Consider the following 20122-nt stretch of genomic DNA (forward strand, 5'->3'; position numbering starts at 1 on the left):
AGTCTGACGGCGTCCCACAAAGTTAAATGTGCCCTAGTGCACAAGCCAGAAACTCTGCTCCCAAGTGATTTACCCAAATACACGGAGGCCTGCCGAGAAGGCTCTCGGCAACGTCACCTGTAATGGCCTGGAACCGAAACGACCCAGAAGCCTAAAACGGCCCTGCCCCGGTGAGTGGCAAGGCGACTGCCACAGCCACCGGGGCACGCAGCAGCCAGAGAAGGAATAGGCACCGCCACAGCATGTCGTGGGACTCTCGCAATGACAGGCGTCGCCCGTCACAGCTGCTGGGACTTCACGTGACACCGGCTTCTGTCCTGGCAGTTACGCGTGTGCGAGTGTCCGAAGGGGTCATGGTGCAGACCGCGGGCACCTGGGAGCTGACGGCGCATGTGGCGGGCGGGCCCCCACGTCGCTCTGTGCGGCAGGCCCCACAGCCCGCGCCGGCACGCCCTTCTGCCCGGGGGCGAGTAGTGCTGCTTAGGGAGCCCCTGCCTGCTGGGCACTGTGTGCACGCAAGCTCTCCACCTGACGCCAGGCCAGGCCCGGCCCCAGCACGCCCCCGAGCCCCTGTCCCGCCCGCCACACCCGGCCCTCACTGCGGCCGGGCCCTAGTGTCCCGCTCCCCGTGAGAAGCGATGGGCCCGCACAGCCCACCTGCCGCGTGGACTGAGGCGCGGGCGTGCTGGCTCCTCAGATGGGCTCACGTGTGAGGAACTGACAGGGGTTGGGGCAGAGAGGCCTCAGGGGAAACAGGAGTCAGGCTCTGACTTGGTCTGTCCCGCCCCACGGTGTCAGGGTGACCTGCCCCAGCCCCAACACCTAGAGCAGGGGACAGGTGACCTGCAGCACGTGAAGGCCGTCCCCGCAAAGGAGCCGGCGGGCAGGCCCCTCAGCACAGCGTGCGGACAGCACGGCAGAGCCGGCGCGTGGCTGATGAGGCGACGGGGCTCCGCAGACTCTGCTACCCGGGAAGCTCAGAGGGGAGGCTGAACGCAGCCTGACTGCCGGCGACAATGTGGCCACATCCGGCCTCTCCCAGGGAGGCAGGTGGGAGCCATGCATCTCCCGGGATACACGCAGCTGGATCCCCGCGTCTCTGAAGGTCGAGCGGGGGCCTCAGACACTCACAGAAGTACGGCCGAAAGCATATGTTTGGGCACCGGGTGGCTCAGCAGGTGAGCGCCTGCCTTCAGCCCGGGGTGTGATCCTGGGGACCTGGGATCGAGTCCCACGTCGGGCTCCCCGCATGGAGCCTGCTTCTTACTCTGCCTGGGTCTCTGCCTCTCTCTCTCTGTGTGTGTGTGTGTCTCTCATGAATAAATAAATAAATCTTTATTTTATTTTTATTTTTTATTTTTTTTATAAATAAATCTTTAAAAAAAAAGAAAAAAAGAGCTTACGTTTTACTTTTTTCATCCTTTGAAAAGCAAAACGAAGCATAAGTGGTCACAGGAATACCCCTTATTGGGTCCAGAATAGGAGAATCAGTGGGATTCTTTTCTATCACAAAACTGCGAAGCGTTTGGCTTCTGCTCAAAGCTCTGCGGGCCCCGGGTGCAGGGCATCTTGCGGATGCACAGGGCCAGCAGGGCAGCGCTGGCCTGAGAGGGAGGCCCAGGAACCAGGAGCGCTTCAGCCCGACTCGCACTCACGCCCACCTCCACCCTCCTGCTCTCCGGCTCCAGGGCGCCCACCCTCCTCTGGTCCTCTGACTGGCCCTCGCCTCCCACCCTCCCGTTGAAGGCTCTGCCCAAGGCTCCTCTGTCTACACTCCCTTGGGGCTCCCAGCTCTGTACCCTGTGACCCCCACCTGACCTCCAATGTGCAAAGTCCCCTCTCACCCAACACGTGTGCCTGGAAGCCCAGGAGCCCCCTCCCACGCGGCCTGACAGCACTGCTGCTATACCCGGGCTGCTGCCCGTGAGCCCGACGTGGCCACCTACACCTCCACACCACTGACCTGGGACGCCTGCCCCGGGCCCCCTACACATGCAGGTAGCACCCCTCCCTCCACATCCCTCACCACCCACAGGCTTCAGCTCATGGGTCCTCTTCCTGACCACTGTGCCTTACTGGTCGTGCAGGTGACACCCTTGGGATATCCCACTAGAGGCTGCACTGTTAGGGGGTCCACTCCGACCCACGAGGGCCAGCTCGCTCCCAGAGCAGGCAGGTCCAGGTGCTCATGTCCTAACTCCAGGAGTGGGGGGACGCCGAGCACGTGACTCACGTGCCAACGGTATTTGTTAAACGAATGACTACATCAATCAATCGTTCCTCTTCTACTCCCGCGACGCTCGCCAACACAGAAGGCGGCTTCCCTTGACCCAGAGCCAACTACTTGCAGGTACAGCAGGAGTCAAACAGACCAACTCAGTTCCCATCATCTCAGACCTCATTTTTCAAGAGAAAAATCATTACCACTATTGAATCCATTCTACCTCTGACAGGTCAATAACGGACACAAAGACCTTCAGAACAAGAGGCAGGAAACCCGCCCGAAGGGGATCACCTAAGAGCCAGTCCAACCACCGAAACAGCAAGCTGTGGGCAGCAGAGCGGGGCTGAGCCCACGTACGCCACATCCTGAGAACCACGCTGGACAGATGCCGCCCACGGTCCCAGCAGCCACCTCGGGGGGACGACAATGCTGGGGAGTTTCAACATCAAGCTTCCTTCCTTCCAGAGCGAGGGCTGCTCTGGAAACCAGCGTCCCCTGTGGCCGGCTGACGCAGGAGCTCAAAGCTGGAACCAGCCTGAGTCACAGCAGCGGCTGAGTGGGGACAGGCCGGGAAGTCCCGCAGGTCTCCGGGTCACCATTGCCCCCGAGCGTCAGGACAGCCTGCCTGCGGGAGCGACCTGCTGCTGAGGAAACCTCATGACTCCCAGGTGAGTCACAACAGTTGCCTCCACCCTGCCGCTCAGGCCTTGAGCTGTTTCCAGAAGCCAAACCCGCCCATGACCATGACGGACGAAGCTCTGAGGTCCCTGCAGGAGGTCTGAGGAGCTGTACGGGCGCCCCAAGCCACGCCGGCATCACGGAGAATGAGTGTGAAGCTTCCGGAGGGGAGGGAAAGGGCGCCACGCGCTGAGGCAGTAAGCCTGGCTGCGAGCAGGGCCTTGGCCGCCGCCTCCGTGGCCACAGGACACCCTGCCGTGTCTCGGGGGCCGACACGGTGCCTCGGGACCACGGGCCAGCGGTCGGGCCAGCCCACCAGCAGCATGGGTCCACCCCCTGCTGCCCCAGTGCCTGGACGGAGCCGGCACGGCCAGCGCGCTGCACGCACCAAGACGCAGGGAACGAGCCTGAGCCAACGGCTGTGAGAACGGGCAGCAAGAAGACACGGCTCAAGCGGACTTCAGATCCGGCTCCTTCTCAGCTAGCGTGAGCAGCCGTCTAGAACGAGGATGAGGACAGTGTGAAGGGGCTCAGACATCCCCGAACGCACACTTCGGTATGTGGAGTGTTTTGAGCTGGAGGCACTTGAGACCCTGCAGCCTCAAGAGAAACTTCTGTTCCTCTCTCAACCACACAGAAGCAGCTAAATTGGGCGTCTTTCCCAGAATAAGGGTCATTAGCAGAGATCAAGTTTATCTGAGTGACCGATCTGTGTGGAAGGGCAAACATCTTTTTTCCCAGACATCTTCAATACACATGCACATTTCTTTAAATAACGTCTGCGTCCAATGTTGGGCTCCAGCTCATGACCCTGAGATCAGGAGTCACATGGGCGCCCCTGGCAGGGCAAACATCAGCTCTTCTCACCGCGGGAGGAGCGCGCTCTCACCTGAAGTCCCAGACGCCCATCCCCTTCTCCACGGCTCAGACCTCACTGTGCCTGACTGCAACTTCCGTGTCGGTGCAGCACCCCCAAGTATACACCTGTTGAATGTGGTTTTCGCCTGTGCCTCTGTCTCATGCTGATCTGACTTAGTCGAGCCGGAAGGACCTTGAGGGGGACGGGAGTTCTTGCTGCCGACCACCGCAATCCCAGGGCAGGGTGACAGTGGCTAAGAGTTTACACACTGGACTCAAATTCTGTCTCTGCCATTTATTAAGGGGATCGGAGGCAGGTGACTTTAAGTTCCATCTGTGAAATTCATATGAACACTGCGTCTCTGCTGTGAGATGAGGTCACACATGTGCAAGGAGCTTCACGGAGGCAGACCCCACAAAGGCTGCTATGGCTCCGATGACCCAGCTCAGCCCACGGTCGAAGGACCCCCCAGCACCCGCACTCATGGGTCTCCGGGGACACGGACTCGGGCCACAAGTGTGAACAGTGTCCTCACCCAAACCCCAGCACACCTCATTCTGTCAGGAGCGCAGCTGAGTATCAGCATCATGAGGGGAAATTTGGTGACAGGTTTAAGTGCCACCTGTCGGCTGACACATCTATCCTGAAACAGGATGATCTCGGGACTCCTGGGGGCTCAGTGGGTGAAGTGTCTGCCTTCAGCTCAGGTCATGATCCCAGGGTCCTGGGGTTGAGCCCGTGTCAGGCTCCCTGCTCATCGGGGTGTCAGCTTTGCCCCCGGCCCTCCCCCTGCTCGTGCTCTTTCGCTTGCTCGCTCTCTCTCTCAAATAAATAAAATCTTAAAAAAAAACAAAAAACAAAAAACAAAAAACATAGGATGACCTATGTTTTCTTTTTAAACAAATTTCTTTTTTTTAAATTTATTTTTACTTATTTATGATAGATATATATATAGAGAGAGAGAGAGAGAGACAGAGAGAGAGGCAGAGATACAGAGGGAGAAGCAGGCTCCATGCCGGGAGCCCGACGCGGGACTCGATCCCGGGACCCCAGGATCGCGCCCTGGGCCAAAGGCAGGCGCTAAACCGCTGCGCCACCCAGGGATCCCCGACCTATGGTTTTCTTTTTTCTTTCTTTTTTTTTTTTTTGACCTATGGTTTTCTTGACAGAAATACAGTTTTCACAATTTGAGTTCCCAGCTCTTTCCTACAGTAAGCAACACAAATTTTGACTTTGTGATACTTTTTTCTAAAAGAAATGAAGAAGAAAACATTGACCGTTTTCTGAGGAGCGAGAGCACGGCAGACGAGGTGCGGACGCCCTCTGCCCCGTCCAGGCCACCCCAGGATGGAACCTGCTCCACTCATTCAACTTTGACCCCACGGTACACACAGTCCACAGAAGGCCGTCTTCTCCTCACCGGCACGGCGTGAGCGCGGGCGAGCGGCGCAGACACCGAGCAGAGGCCAGACCCGCGTGCTTACCTGCCTCTGCAGAGCAAGTTCGCCCTCGAGCTCCTCCAGCTTCCTCTGCAGCTGCCACTTCAGGTTTTCGTACTGTTCCCGCTGCTGATCCATCTCGCTGTTCTTGTCACTGTGTGAACATCACAGTATTAAGAAAATTCACACTGAATGCTCCCCGAGGGGACCCATTTGCAGGGCCCTCCCGACGGTGGCTTCAGCGGGAGCCTCAAGTGGCACCACAGTCACACCACGTGACTCCCAAAGTGTCCAGGACACAAGCGGAAGCCCTGGGTTGGGAAGTTACACCCCGAACAGGAAAAGGCAATCAGCACACACCTATAGCGACAGGACACAGACGTGGAGATTCCCTACGAGGGTTTTTAAGGCAGCCGTTATCCAAAACGCTTCAGCAAGCCATTCAGAGCTTTCCTAAATAAAAAATTAGAAACTCTCGGCAAAGAAAAAGAATCAAACAGAAATTGAGGACTAGGAAATATGACAACCAAACAAGACTCCGTGGGGTGGGCTCAACAGCCGGATGACCCTGACAACAGGACAGAGAAAGAATCCATGAGCTTGACCACCAGAGCCACGGAGACAGCTCCATCACACGACAGAGAGAAATACAAGAGCATGAGCGGAACCCCCCGGAGCTGTGGGACAGTCACCAGGGCCGAATGCCCAGCCACGGAGCCCCAGCCCGGGAGCAGAGGACACGTACTTAAAGAAACGGCTGAAAATATCTCAAATTTAGCAAAAAAAAAAAAAAAAAAAGGAGGGGGAAATGAGGTAAGGAGACACTTTACAGGATGATGTGGAACACTTCACCGATACTTTAAAATCTCTCAAAAACAGCTGTGGGAAATAAAATCAGTATTTCCACGGAGGGCGCACTGGCCCCACGTGTCCCAGTGTGAAGAGCAGCTGCTGCTGATCCTCCAGGAGCATCACGGAATCCGGGGAGAGTCAGGATGTCACCCCGCCGGAGGACATGCAGCCTTCCTTGCTCCAGGGGACACTGACCGTGGTGGAGCTTTCAGGCGTCCCTGAGGAGGGCGGCACCGGGCCCCTGGGAGCTATGCCAACACCTTATTACTGGAGATGCCAGCCAGTGGGTGGGTAGGAGGCCGGGGGGTCCCGATGGTCCCACACCCATTGACATAGTCCTCCCCACCTGACACCTGGCCTGCCACTGAGTCTCCTGCTGCAGAGGAGCACAGCGCTAACGCATCCAGCAAGCATAGAACAAGGCCAGGTAGCCTCGTAAAGGGATGTGGCTGCGGGGCACGCGGGTGGCTCAGCGGTGGAGCATCTGCTTTCAGCTCAGGGCGTAATCCCAGGGTCCTGGGATCGAGTCCCACATCGGGCTCCCCGCAGGGAGCCTGCTTCTTCCTCTGCCTGTGCCTCTGCCTCCCTCTCTCTGTGTCTCATGAATAAATAAAATATTTTAAGAAAAAGAAAAAAAAAGGCATGGTGCACTCGATGGGAGGCCCAGGGAAAAGCTGCCCAGTTGCTGGGAAGCTGCCACAAGCCTCCGCAGCCATGAACACAGCAGAGCCCTCGGGCAGCTTTCCCTCCTCACCTCCCCACCTTTCGTACAGAACACTGTTACTATTGGGTTGTCCCACGAGCACTTCTCAGTACAAACTGACAACATGACACACTCTTCAGGGCCCCACTTTAAGTGCAAACAGAACCTGCAGGATGCTGCCTGCCGCTGACGTCTGTGTGCACACACACGCACCAGAGGGATGCACCCTGACAGTAAAGGTGACATCACGAACATACACCCTGACAGGGGAAGGACAGCAAAGGTTTTTTTTTTTTTAGATTTTATTTATTTATTCCTGAGAGACACAGAGAGAGGCAGAGACACAGGCAGAGGGAAAAGCAGGCTCCCTGTGGGGAGCCCAACATGGGACTCGATCCCAGGACCCCAGGATCAGGCCCTGAGCCAAAGGCAGGCGCTCCACCGCTGAGCCACCCAGGTGTCTCAGGACAGCAAAGTTTTTAAAATGAAGCCCGTGTTCTCTCTCTCAAGAGGGAGAGAGGTGCGTGTGCCATGAGAGCGGCTTCCGGGGCTTTGGGTTCACGGTCAACCTGCCTCACATGAGCTCCCCGCGCTTGGGAATTACTAGCTATTTTGCATCATTTAAACAATCACGGCTCACAAGTCTTGGTGAAATGATGCGGACTCATAATTCGCAGAGTGCCTGGCATGGAAAGCAACGTCCCGCCGTGCTGACTGCGCTGCGGGCGCGGCACCTCACCTGTGGATGCGCTCCAGCTCCAGCCGGTGCTCCTGCAGCTTCAGCTGGAGCTGCTGCTGCAGGTCCTCCCGCCTCTGGGCCTCACCGGCGAGCGCCTGCCTCAGCCGGGCCACCTGCACCCTCAGCTCACTCAGCTCCGCCTGCCGCGCCTCCTCCCGCCCACGGGCCTCGGCGAACGCGGCATCGTAGCGCTCCAGCTCCAGGTCCCGCTCCTCCAGCACCTGCAGGTTGTACGCGAAGTCCTCCTGCAGGCACCGCAGCGCCCCCTGCGCCTCCTGCAGCTGGCTGTGCGCGGCCTGCAGAGCGGCCTCCTGCAGCTGGCAGCGGTGGGCCTGCAGCGCCCTCCACTCCTCCTCCTTGCGGGCCAGCAGCTGGCTCAGGGCCGCCTCCGAAGGTGACGGCGGCAGCAGCATCCAGAAAGCTGCAGCGGGGAGAAGGTGGGAAGCAGGCCCTGGTGAGGCGCTTGAGCTGTCCTTCTGCAACACCCGCCTCAGCTCCCCATCTCCGGCATTGCTGTCACCACCATGGAGCACACCCTCGGCCAGTGAGCAGCCGTCTGGCCACACGTATGTTCTGAAGCACCCCAGGTGACCCACCCAGGGCCCAGCCTACTCTCACCCTGCAGCAGAGCCACAGGGTGGTAAGCCTAGGGTCGCAGAGGAAGGAGACATAGGAAACATCGTTTGCTCACCTACAAGGGCTGGGTCCTTTAAAACAGGCTCACGAAGCGCTCTCCCACTTTGCAGATGAGAAAACGAGGCAGCCAAGGAGCTGAGCAAGTGCTGGAGTCCCCCAGCCTCCGAGGGCCAACACCCCTCCTGTCCCACACTCCGCTCCTGCCGCAGGCCCCGGCTCCTGGAGATTCAGCACTCAGGAGCAGGTTCCTTGGCTCTTCTATTTCTAATCCATCACTGATTGATCCTTTCCTAAAACACAATAACAATAAAGCACTAAAGGAAAATAAAATTTAAAAAGATTATATAGTACATAAGCTCTACTTTTTAATTATTAGATTCAACAGCGTAAAACTACTTTGTCAAACTGTAACAAGTGCTAAATACCCCTTGCTCCTGCGTGTACCAAGGATGGGCTGCGTGCATGTGCGTGGTGGGGGCAGCTAGCAAGGACTGCCAGGCGTGCTGAGACCATGGGGACTGCTGACATTCCATCGCCTGGCAGGCAAGGGGTGCTCTGGGCCTTGACCTCAGGCCACACAGCAAGCCCACTGTCATCCTGGGGGCAGAGGCTCCAGGGCAAACAGCAGCCCGTCCCCGACAGCACCTTCCCAAAGGGCCAGGGACGTCTGAGTATCACTCTCATTCCAAAGATTCTAAAATGTCTTGAGTCTTGTGAAGTGGGTCTTTTTATTTTGCCCGGCTCGGGACTCAATGCTAGGACCATGAGGCCATGACCTGAGCCGAAGGCAGATGCTTCACTGAAGGAGCCACCCAGATGCTTCTTTTTTAAGAAGAAAAAAATCCTGGGGCGCCTGGGGGACTCCATGGGCTGAGCTGACACTCTTGGTGTGAGCTCAGGTCATGGTCTCAGGGTCGTGGGATCAGGGAAGCCAGGAGTCGGCTTCCCCTCTCCTGCTGCCCCTCCTCCCGCTCACGTGCTAGATCCTTCACTCTCAAATAATAAATAAATCTAAAAAGAAAAGGAAGAAAGAAAGAAAGAAAGAAAAGGTCCCACTGTGCCGTGTCATCTTGACTCACTGGTTTGGTAGTGGTTGATGGTGAGTTTTCTGGGACTAGGGGAGATGGACAGTGGGTGGGACCTCGGAGGCCTGCAGGGACGCCGTGAAAGGGAGTCGCAGAGGTCCAGGCAGCGTCCGCCTCGGTCCTCGTAAAGCAAGTACAGGAACAAGAGGACCCACGGGGCCACGGAGCTCCGTTTCCTTTATGTTAGCTCCAGGACTCCTATGCAGGCGACCACTGTGAATCGCCAAGGCTACTTTTTAGGGATGTGAAGTCTCATTTTACTCCTGAAGTTACTAATAATGAAAACCACCAACAAAAAACTATCCATATAATGAAATGTGTCACTATAACATTTTGGTAGTAAAAGGAAAAAAACGAAACAATGAATTTGCAAATGCAGGTAGCCAGTGTGGTCCGGGAGGGGCAAGCCTCCCGCTGACACGGCACAGGACTTGGGGCTCAACGAGGGTAGTCTGGTAGTAATTCTTGCTACAAAGAAAAAAAAAAAAGGTGAAAGGAGAAAAAAGTAAGGGAGAAATTGCCAAAATGGTCCGGGCTGGTATTTGGAGAATCCCAAAATATCGTCAGGACCCCAGAAATAATAATGAGCATTTCACGGATGTGTGGTGCTGTGCTCCAAGCTGCCCAAGCTAAACGTGGGATTAGCCTTGACTTGATTGCCTGCTGCCGCCCATCCCCACGCACCTCATCCCCCCCATCATCCCTGACCTGCGCGGGGCCTCACTTCAAGGCTGCGCACTCACTCTGAGCTGCGCCAAAGGATCTTACAAAACAGAAGGAAACAAAGCCTAACTCCCTAGGGCTTCCCATTCCAAAACAGCTGGGTCACCGTCCCACTCTCAGGGCTGGAACACGCCGAGCTGGAGCCTACCACCTGCCGCCATGTGCTGGGTGGTGTCAGACCCCCAGGCGGCTCCACACGGGGCACGGGCCATGGTTTCTCTCAACCCCAAATACCCAAGCACCCTCCCCTCCAATCGCCAGCCCCCCTGCTCCAGATCCACAATAACTTGACCTTTAGACGTGTTGATGGACGTAGAAACGAATCACAGACAAGCTAGAGACATTTACTTTTAAGTTTTTAATTCAATAAAAAAGGAAGTTACTGGCTTCAAATCAGCCCGTGGCCAAATATTCCCCCAAGTAGGCAGCGAGATGTGCGGAGGTCACCTGAGACTCTGCTCTGAGCCCCAGGTCCCAGCACACGAAGGGGATGACAAATGTTTGCCTCACTCAGGAGCAAACCTCTGCTGCTGTATCTCAAGTGCTACCTCACTGTAACCAGGAAACAATACTGGTGATACAAAACTCCAACAGGCACAGTGAGCTTTCTTAAAGTCATTCATTTAATTCCTTTAACAAGTATTTAGGATGAGCACTGGGAGTTATGCTATATGTTGGCAAATCGAACTCCAATAAAAAAATATACAAAAAAAAAAAAAAACCCCAAGTATTTATTTAGCACTTCACAGGTGCCAGGGACCGTCTGACCTACTGGAGACGGACTGTAGGGTCCCCGCACCAATGAGCTGTCATCCTGGGGCAGGACAGAAGCACAAAAGAATACAGGCAGAGGAGGTAACTGCACATCACAGGAGCAGCTGCTCTGGACAGAGGTCAGGGAAGCCCCCGCCTGTGAGGACGGCCAGGAAGGGGCTCTGCTTGGCCCTCAGGAGGCTCACAGGTCCTGTGGGGGCTGTGGTCCCCGTGCTGGCTGCAGGGCTCCCAGGACCCCTGGGAACCCAGGGTTATGGTGGCCACGCTAGCCACGTCGGCCACGCAGCCCACTGAAAGCGCTGGTGTGGCACTGCCGACCTCCGCATTGGGGGTTCCCCACACCAACTGTACATCTACTGGCCAGCACCCCCATACCCACTAGCAGGGGAGAGCATGGGCCGGGTGCTGGCTGTGGTCTAGGAGCTCCGGGGTCAGCCACAGTCTCATCAACAGAAACCGACAGGCACCCTGGCCACCCACATGCCTGTACCCACTCCCAGGGAAAGAATCAGGATTTAAGCAAACACATGTCACTGAACAACGCCCGCGCCACGGCCACCGCTGGTGACTCACGGGCTCCTGAAGCGCCTGTGAGTCATCACCACCGTCCTTCACAAGGGCTGGAGGTCAGCGGGCCTCCCCTCCTCTGGGGACTGCTCGTTAGCACCCTGTCCTGTGCCAGGCCCTGCCACCAGGTCACACAGCTACCCCCAGGGCTCACTCCTGTGACACACACAGCTGATCACGTGATACCATGCCTGTGGCTCTGGGCTTCTCAAGGTAAAGTTCAACCTGCTTGGAACGGCACCCGAGGAGTCCTAGGACACCCCCGCCCCCCAGAGAGCAAGCAGCTTGGACCGTGCACAGCAGATCCTACTGCCCTCGGCACCCCCAGGCTCCGGCCCTATGAAGGCGCCCGCCCAGCGCTCTGTACCCCTCCCTCATCACACAACAGCTGCGCCCTACTGCGTTTAAATCTCACCAAAGATGACCCTAAAAGCCCTGAGGCTAACATTAATCAGCTTTAAACGTCATAGGTTCAGAGTCTGGACCCAACCTGTCCGTCAGCCAGCAGATGTCCCCGGCCAGCACCCAGGTTTCAGGAGGCACCACATGAAACTTCTGGGGAAACTACAGAGAGCCCCATAGAGGGGGGAGCCACGCAGTTACCACGGCTTTGCTCACTGCTCACGGTGTTCTAGAGAGCCCGTGGGGCCAGCAGGGCATGGGGCAGGGCCAGGCTGCGTCATGCAGCACTCTGACTTTCTCATTTGTGAAACACTGAGCTTTCTAACCCTTATTTCAGACCTGCGAGGCCTGAAAAGCACCTAGAAATTCCCAGGTGTTAGGAAGATGGAAATAACTGCTCACGAAGGCCATGGCCTCCCAGCCCCGGACAGAGGAGGCCGCAGAGGCCCCATCTGGAAGGCGACCTCCGTCAGTAAGACATACGACTGCGTCCCCGAGCTAAGGCAGCTGGGGACTCACTCGCCGACCCGGCCAGGGGCCTGTGTGGGTGACCCCAACCACGGGGGCAGCCTTATGGGAGGCAGGGGGGCAACGCTCGGGGCTTGGCACTCCTCAGGCAGGGCACGAGAGACCGAGGCTCTGAAGTTGGCACCTCCGGTTAGTGACACACTCAGACACGTCCTCACAAATTAGGACAGAGCCAAAGACTGCCAGAGCCCCAAGTGGGGTCCACGCCAAGTGTTTCTGACAGCTGGCACCACGGTTAAGAGGAAAGGGCTGGAGGGGATCCCCCGGTGGCTCAGCGGTTTAGCACCTGCCTTTGGCCCCGGGGCGCAATCTTGGAGTCCTGGAATCGAGTCCCGTGCCCAGCTCCCTGCCTGGAGCCTGCTTCTCCCTCTGCTTGTGTCTCTGCCTCTCTCTCTCCATCATGAATAAATAAATAAAATTAAAAAAAAAAAAAAAAGAGGAAAGGGCTGGAGACAAAGGTGAGCTCACCTCCCACCTCCAAAGGGAGGTGCAGAGCTCTGCAAGCACGGGAGCTCTGCAGGGGGCTGGCCTCGCCCTGGGGGTGCCTCACCCCTCCTGCAGGCCTCCAGGGACAAGATGCTGGAGGGACAGGAAGGACTATGGCAGGATGCTTCGTCCCACCGACAAATCCTACCACTCCCCAGACGACCCGAACATCAGAGTAAAACACGTCAGAGACGAACCCGGGTTACCCAATCCGCAGATAGGACACGAGAGTTCATCACACTCCATGCGCCTGACCAAAAATTTGGAACAATTTGTTTTACAATAAATATCTCGTAAGTACTTAATTGGAAAAGCATTGCATGACCTCATTAAAACATAAGCAGTTACCGAGTGCACAATGTACACAAGGGAATGTTTGCAAAGGGCTAAAAGCCGGTCACCAGACGCTGACGAACAAGCCACTCGGACACACTGGCTGAGCAGAGGTTTCTTTTTACCTCCTTTCCCTCAAGGCTGCGGTTCCAGATGCTCTGGGCTTTGGACTCAGCGGCTAATAAGCCCCCCGTTCCTAACGCACGAGAACCCAAATCTACTTCATTAAGGAAAGCTATCTCGCTGCTCTATAAACACGTGAGCTTAATTACTATAAATTAGTGACCTTAATTTACAAAACGCTTTTGTGGGACTTGAAGGAAAGTCTGGAGGGGGCTCATCTGTTACTGCACTCAGGACGGGACTCAACACTGGCGCCCCCTGGAATCCCAACAAGGGCCGTCCAGCTAACCCTGGTACGCGTACTCTTCCAGCGTAGTGTCTAGGGGATGAAAATCAGGGGCCTGTGACCACAAGCCGTCTTCCTCACACTTCACTGAGTGCCAAACAGTACCCACAACCATGTGTAAAATCTCAAGTAAATCTCAGATAGGGGGATCCCTGGGTGGCGCAGCGGTTTGGCGCCTGCCTTTGGCCCAGGGCGCGATCCTGGAGACCCGGGATCGAATCCCACGTCGGGCTCCCGGTGCATGGAGCCTGCTTCTCCTCTGCCTGTGTCTCTGCCTCTCTCTCTCTCTCTGTGTGACTATCATGAATAAATAAATAAAATCTTAAAAAAAAAAAATCTCAGATACGTCTTAATTCCACCACTGGTACTGGCTGGGGTTAAGGGACACCGCTAAAGTGAGGGATATGCAGTGCTTTTTCATTACAATTTACACCTGCCAAATTCCTTTGCCAAAAATAACAAAAACCAAACAAATAAAAATTGAGTAAATGAGAACAAAAGCAGAAGGGAAGTTGAATCACCTTACAGTTGAGAGCTGCTGACTTTTTATTTACTTATTTAAGTAATCGCTACACCCAACATGGGCCTCGAACTCATGACCCTGGGATCAAGGGCTGCACTCTTCCAACTGAGCCAGCTGGGCGCCCCATGAGCTGCTGACTTTTAGAACATGGTTCACACATTGAAACTTAAAATCAGTAAGGACTCATAAAGAAATACAAAGAGGAACAAGTGGGCAACCCGCGTGGCTCAGCGGTTTGGTGCTGCCTTTGGCCCAGGACCTGAACCTGGAGACCTGGGATCCAGTCCCACGTCGGGCTCCCTGCATGGAGCCTGCTTCTCCCTCTGCCTGTCTCTGCCTCTCTCTGTGTGTCTCTCGTGAATAAATAAATAAAATATTAAAATAAAATAAAAAAATTAAAAAAAACAAACAGGAACAAGTGATTGACATAATGCAACAAAACCTACATAAATGCACTAAAATAATCTTATAAAAAATCTTGACTGTAAATTCCAAGAATAAAAGCAAAATAACTGTATGCAAATATTACACTCTAGCTAGTAGTCTATTTTTCACAGAAATACGGATTGGCAATTCTGAAGTTGCTCCAGAAAGCACAGGACGGGCGGGGAACATCTGGCGGTGCCGAGAAATGTTGGGGGACACGCTGACTTGAAGGGGCTCCTAATGCCCAAACCTGGAGAATTAGCAACAAAATACATTATAGCAATGTATTATACAGGTGTGGAATAAAAACAAAATAAAAACGTGTATACCAACACGAGATGAGGGGGGAAGGGAGGAAGGTAAGGTGCTGGGGGCACCCGGCTTGCTCAGTCGGTAGAGTCCCTGTGTGACTCTGGATCTCTGGGTCCTGAGTTCGAGTCCTATGTTGGGTGTGAAGCCTACTTAAAAGAAACGGGGGTGGGGCGGGAGGTTCTTTCTTACAGAATTCCATTAGTTGGAAAGAATAATGGAAACAGAAAAATCCTTAATTGGTAAAAAAAAATATTAATAATTGTTTCAGAAAACACTTGTGATAGAAAGTGTGGTTAGAAACAAGATATATAGGGCGCCCGGGGGCCCAGCGGCTGGGCGTCACCCTCGGCCCAGGATATGACCCCGGGGACCCGGGATCGAGTCCCGCGTGGGGCTCCCCGCAAGGAGCCTGCTTCTCCCTCGGTCTGGGGGTCTCTCTCTCTCTCTCGGTTGCTAACGAATAAATAAATAAAATCTTTTTTAAAAAAAGATAAAGAAACAATTTCCGTGGCCTGGAAGTATCATTAACGAAAAATGGCAACTTTAGAATGGGGACACACGGAAAGTACGTGCGTGAGCAGCGGCGGGGCAGGCGGCGCCCTGGGCCCGGGAGCGCGGGGTCCCACCCCAAGTCGCCCCGCCCCCGCCTGACCCCGCCTGACCCCGCTGCCCCCCGCCCCGCCTGACCCCGCCGCGCCGCGGGGGATCTCTCCACGACTGGGCGGGCCGCCGGACCGACCTCCCGGCTTCCGACCCTCCGCGCGGGGTGGGGCAGGCCGCCGCGGGCGCCAGCAGGGTGCTCGCGGGAGGGGGGCCCGCAGCCACGCCCCGCCCCGGGAAGGCGACGACCCCGTCACTGGGCCCGGGAGCGGCCCCGCCCCGCGCCCCAGGCTCACCGCGCACGCCCGTGGGGACCGGCCTCCGTCCCGCCGCGTCGCCATGGTGACCAAGTCCGCCCTCGCGGCTCCGGCGCGCTCGGTGCGGCGCTCGGGTCCCACCGCCCGGAAACGCGAGCTCCGGCGCCGGGTTCCGGCCTCCTCTCACCCGCCCCGCGCAGGCGCCAAGGGGCGGAGGGCTCACTCCCGCCCACCTGACGCCGGGAGAGGGTCCCCGGAACTGGAGGGACGGCGGGGGCTACGGGGGCCGGGGCCGCACGGGGGGCGGGGCTGCACGGGGTAGGGACAGGGCTGCACGGGGGCGGTTAGGGCTGCACTGGGCGCGGGGCTGCACGGGGTGGGGGCTGGGGCTGCACGGGGAGCGGGGCCGGGGGGGCGGGGCTGCACGGGGAGCGGGGCCGGGGGAGCGGGGCTGCACGGGGTAGGGGCTGGGGCCGCACGGGGGGCAGGGCGGGGGCGGGGCTGCACGGGGTAGGGGCTGGGGCCGCACGGGGGGCGGGGCGGGGGCGGGGCTGCACGGGGTAGGGACAGGGCTACACGGGGGCGGTTAGGGCTGCACTGGGCGCGGGGCCGTGGGGGGGCGGAGCTGCACAGGGGGCGGGGCTGCACGGGGTGGGGGCTGGGGCTGCACGGGGGCGGGTCCGGGGGGCGGGGCAACATGGGGGGCTGGGTACGTGGGGGTGGGGCCGGGCTGCACCGGGGAAGGGGAGCGGGGTACCCGGGAATGCACGGTGGGGGAGGTGTCCATAGGCGGGGCCGGGGCTGCGGGGGACGGGGGGGGAGGGTCGATCGGGGGCGGCAGTGGGGCGGGGTCCGTGCCCCCCCAGCACCGTGCATGGGCCTTGGGGGGGGCGGGTGGCTCCAGCAGCCTCTCGTCCTGCGGAGGTCGCACCGTGTGTTGCGTGTGGTGCGGAGAATCCATCAGTTCGCTCTCCTAACTTGTGCGCTTTTGCCTTTGTGCTCAAACATAAGTGGAAAACAAAGCCAAATCGCCCTTGTAGGCAGCCTGCCTCCCAGAGGCGGGCCAGGCCCTGCTGCTCCTTCCGGGACAGCTCTGGGGAGCCCCTGAGGGCCTCCTCGCTGGCCTGGCAGTAAGCGGGGACAGAACGCATGCCCAGCCCCCACCTGGCAGAGCCTGGTGGGACACTCACCTGTGGCCTGCGTCACCCTCCTGTGTTTCCTCCACCCCAGGGGCTCGCTGGCTCCCCGGGGCCGGTCCCCAAGCGGGTCCTGCCAGGGCTGGACCCACGCCCTAATCCAGGCTCTGCTCCTGCAGGGAGGTCCAGGAGTTATTAAATATGAAGCAGATCAATAATTCAAGCCTCATGAAAAATGGAAGATCTCACATCCTGCACAGAAACCAAGTGATCGTAGCGGGCTGGCCTGGAGGTGCAGCCCGGGGTCCCCATAGCCTTTAACCTGCTTCCCGGAGTGGCCTCCGGACCAGGGCAACCTGCTGTCACAGAGCCAGGCTTCGATCCTGGCCCCCTCCTGTCCGATATCTCTCCAGCACTTGGTTTGCTTCTGCATACGGTGGGAGGACATGCTCCCTTCCCTGGTGCTTGGAGGGTCAGGTCCTGGCTCAGCCCCCGGGAGGGGCCTAGGGGACCCGCCTGTTTCAACGGGAGCAAATCCTAACAGCCAGAGCTCCATTCCTCGCCATCCTCAGCCCCCCAGCCAGCACTGCTGATGGCGCCAATGCTAACCACAGGGACAGCATGGCCTTGCTTCTCGGGGCAAGGCCAGCTCCTACTGCCCTGGGGTGGGACATGTGCCTTCCTCGCCCCACCCACCCCACAACTTGTGACCTGCTCACCAGGATCCCAGGGAAGGCTTCGAGGCTGTCAGGCCCAGAGAGGTGCAGCACTTGCCTCCCCTTGCGTGGCACACAGCCAACAAAATGGCAGGGGCCGTAGTGGGCCCTGCCAAGAGCCTGGGCCTTCGCCACCCTGCCAGGGCCCTCCCCACACATGGCCAGTCCCCACGGCCCCTCTGAGGTCTGCGCTCTTGTGTCCCTGGGGCTCCTTATCCGTGCCCCATGCCCAGTGACCCAGGACATGTCTGTGGGCAGAGGAAGGGACATCCTGGCCACCAGAGTCAGGCGTGCAGAGCCCTTCCATGGCCTCTGCCCCTGGCTGGCCGGGGCCCCTCTCAGCAGTGGCCACCCCTGCCCGCCTCAGGCCCCTCACTGCTCATCCCTCACTCATCTAAGCAGCATAGTGATCTCCAACCTGGAGCCTGCCCTCCCCCCTCCTCCAGGGGCTCCTCAGAGCACCAAGGCCAGCGCCAATGCCCAGAACCCCCACCCAGTGACCCCACCGGCGGCAGCGCCGACGCCCAGCGACCCCCACCCAGTGACCCCACCGGCGGCAGCGCCGATGCCCAGCGACCCCCACCCAGTGACCCCAACGAGGCCAGCGCCGACGCTCGGGCCAGACCCCGTGCGCTCCCGGAAGAGCAGATCACAGCGGCCCCTCCCGCGCTCAGAGTGCCACCTGCCCGCCCTGGGCCTCCCGGCAGCGTCCCCGCTGCTGACAACAGGATGGGTGCCCTTGTCCTGGCGCTGCCGTAACAGATCACAAGTGGATGCTTCAGAAAACAGTTCTGGAGGCCCCAGTCTGAAGGGACGTGGGGCCGGGCTGTGCTTCTCTGGAGGCCCAGAGAGAAGCCCCCCCAGCCCCGGTGTTCACCTGCTCCCCACAGCTGCCTCCGCGGGCACCTGGCCTGTTCCCCATGTCGCCGTCCCCCCATGCTGTTCTGTTCATAAGGACGCCAGTCATACCGGACGAGGGCCCACCTGCTCCCAGGTGACCTCGTCTGAACCGTCCGCAGCCACAGCGACCCTGTTTCCCCGGAAGGTGGCACCTGGGGAGCTGGTGGCGAGGACCCCGACCTGTCCCTTTGGGGCCACCGTTCAGCCCACTCCGGACTGTTCACTGGGGCTGCAGGGGTTCCCGGCCCCGGGTGCCAGCCCTGCCCATGCCACCTCATGGTCCGCTCATCACAGTTGCGGACCCTGCCCCCCACTGGCGGCAGCACAGCTGGGTGTGGCTCAGTGATTGTTTGAGGGGGTGCACACTGGAGGGTCACTGGAGGGCCAGGGAGGGAGCCCCGCTTCCCGGGCCCCCCGTACTGCCCAGGGCCTTCGGGCACCCCTGCGCGGTTCCGGAGCCCCCCCGTGTTACAGATGAGGAGGCCGAAGCTGGAGGGGCGTCCTGCTGCCACGGCCCCCCTGCGCCTAGGCCCAGGGTGGGTCTCAACACTGGGTGGCAGGTGATCCCGCTGCCGGGCATCGGACGCCAGGAGGGCAGTGGCTCTGGGACCTGGTGGCCAGAGTGGCCCCTGTGTGGACAGCCCGGCCTGGAAGCGACAGCGCGCCCAGGAACACGCCGGGAGCAGCAGGGGCAGCCCCTGTGCTGACCTCCGTGTGGGGCCCCTGATACGGGGCCGGGGGCGGTGCCGGGTTGGGCGCACACCTGTGTGGCCTCGAGCAAGTGGCCTCTCTGTGGGATCAGGAAGTGCCCCGCCCCGTGCCCCTCACCTCAGGTTGGGCCCAGGGCAACTTCCCCATTTGCTAGCGGGCCTGGGGGCAGGAAAGGCGGGGCCGACCTGGGGGGGTGGGGGGGTGACATCCTTCAACCCCAGTGTGCGCCCTGGACAGCCAGCTACGCGGCCCCTGCCCCCCAGCATCACGGGGCGCCCTGTGAACCTGAACTGGGCAGCAGGCTGCGGGAGCGGAGGGGTCCTCACAGCCTGGAGCAGGAAGGGACCCCGTTGGGCAGGATGGGGCTCCTGAGGGACAAAGGGACCACAGGGCCCAGAGTAGTTGTTTCACCAACGTCCAAGCACAGGGGCAGACGTGGAGCTGGCAGGTGACCCCCTCGGGGGCCGGTGTGAAAGGAGCACGCTGCCCAACAGGCGGGCACCAAGAGGAGCGTGCCCCCAGCCCAGCCCCCAAGGCCGCCCTGACCGGGGGCTGGCATCCAGCTCCCTCCACCGTCCTGACCACAGCGCAGACAGCAGCCTGAGGCGGCTCGCGGGGGCTGGGGGCCTGTGGGAGGGGCAGCTTCCACCTGAGGTTCCCCCTCTGGGCCTGGGGGTGACGAAGGCGCTCCCATGGCCCCCGCACGCCCCTGCTCTCCGAGGTCCCCCACCACATCCCCCCCAGCCCCCCGGCGGTCAGCTGCGGCCCAGTCCCAGTGCTGAGTCACCCGGGAGGGGGGGCTGAGGTCGGAACAGGAAGGTGGGGCAAGGCCTTCCCTTCCCCGCAGGCTAGAGGAACACTCGCGCTTGGCACGCAGCCCGGCCCCACTGGCCCTGCCCTGGCCAAGGCCTGGCGGCCGCCCCTCCCACCATGCCCTATAGGGCAAGACACCACCCCTCACCTGGCATCTCCCCGTGCCAGGCAGGACCTGGGGGCTCTGCCCCTGCGCCCTGGGCCCCGAATGCTCCACACTGAGATTAGGGGGCTGTGGGGGAGCGTGGGGGGCTGGCTATAACGGCAGATACCACCACGGAGGGGCAGCCC

The 20122-nt window shown here is 59.1% G+C and overlaps 1 protein-coding gene across 14 annotated transcripts in view; it reads right to left on the reverse strand.

Annotated features, from left to right (window-relative positions):
* CCDC57 (coiled-coil domain containing 57) overlaps positions 1 to 15749 on the reverse strand; it is a 101701-nt gene extending 85952 nt beyond the window's left edge. For 5 of the 14 annotated variants that reach the window (XR_013355062.1, XR_013355061.1, XR_013355065.1 and 2 more), the window contains exons 1-4: positions 15595 to 15744; positions 8186 to 8420; positions 7495 to 7915; positions 5246 to 5354 (exon numbers count right to left, since the gene is read on the reverse strand). Coding sequence is in view for 6 of the 14 variants with exons in the window: in XM_077854689.1 (XP_077710815.1) it covers positions 5246 to 5354; positions 7495 to 7907 (522 nt within the window). In the remaining 8 variants the exon portion in view is untranslated. Of the gene's footprint in view, positions 1 to 5245; positions 5355 to 5560; positions 5654 to 7494; positions 7916 to 8185; positions 8421 to 15594 lie in introns of those variants that run through there. The other 9 variants (XR_013355067.1, XR_013355068.1, XR_013355066.1 and 6 more) reach the window with 5 other exon arrangements.
* Positions 15750 to 20122: the final 4373 nt, after the last annotated feature.

Source organism: Canis aureus, chromosome 16, assembly GCF_053574225.1.
Source record: "Canis aureus isolate CA01 chromosome 16, VMU_Caureus_v.1.0, whole genome shotgun sequence".
Taxonomy (NCBI): Eukaryota; Metazoa; Chordata; class Mammalia; order Carnivora; family Canidae; genus Canis; species Canis aureus.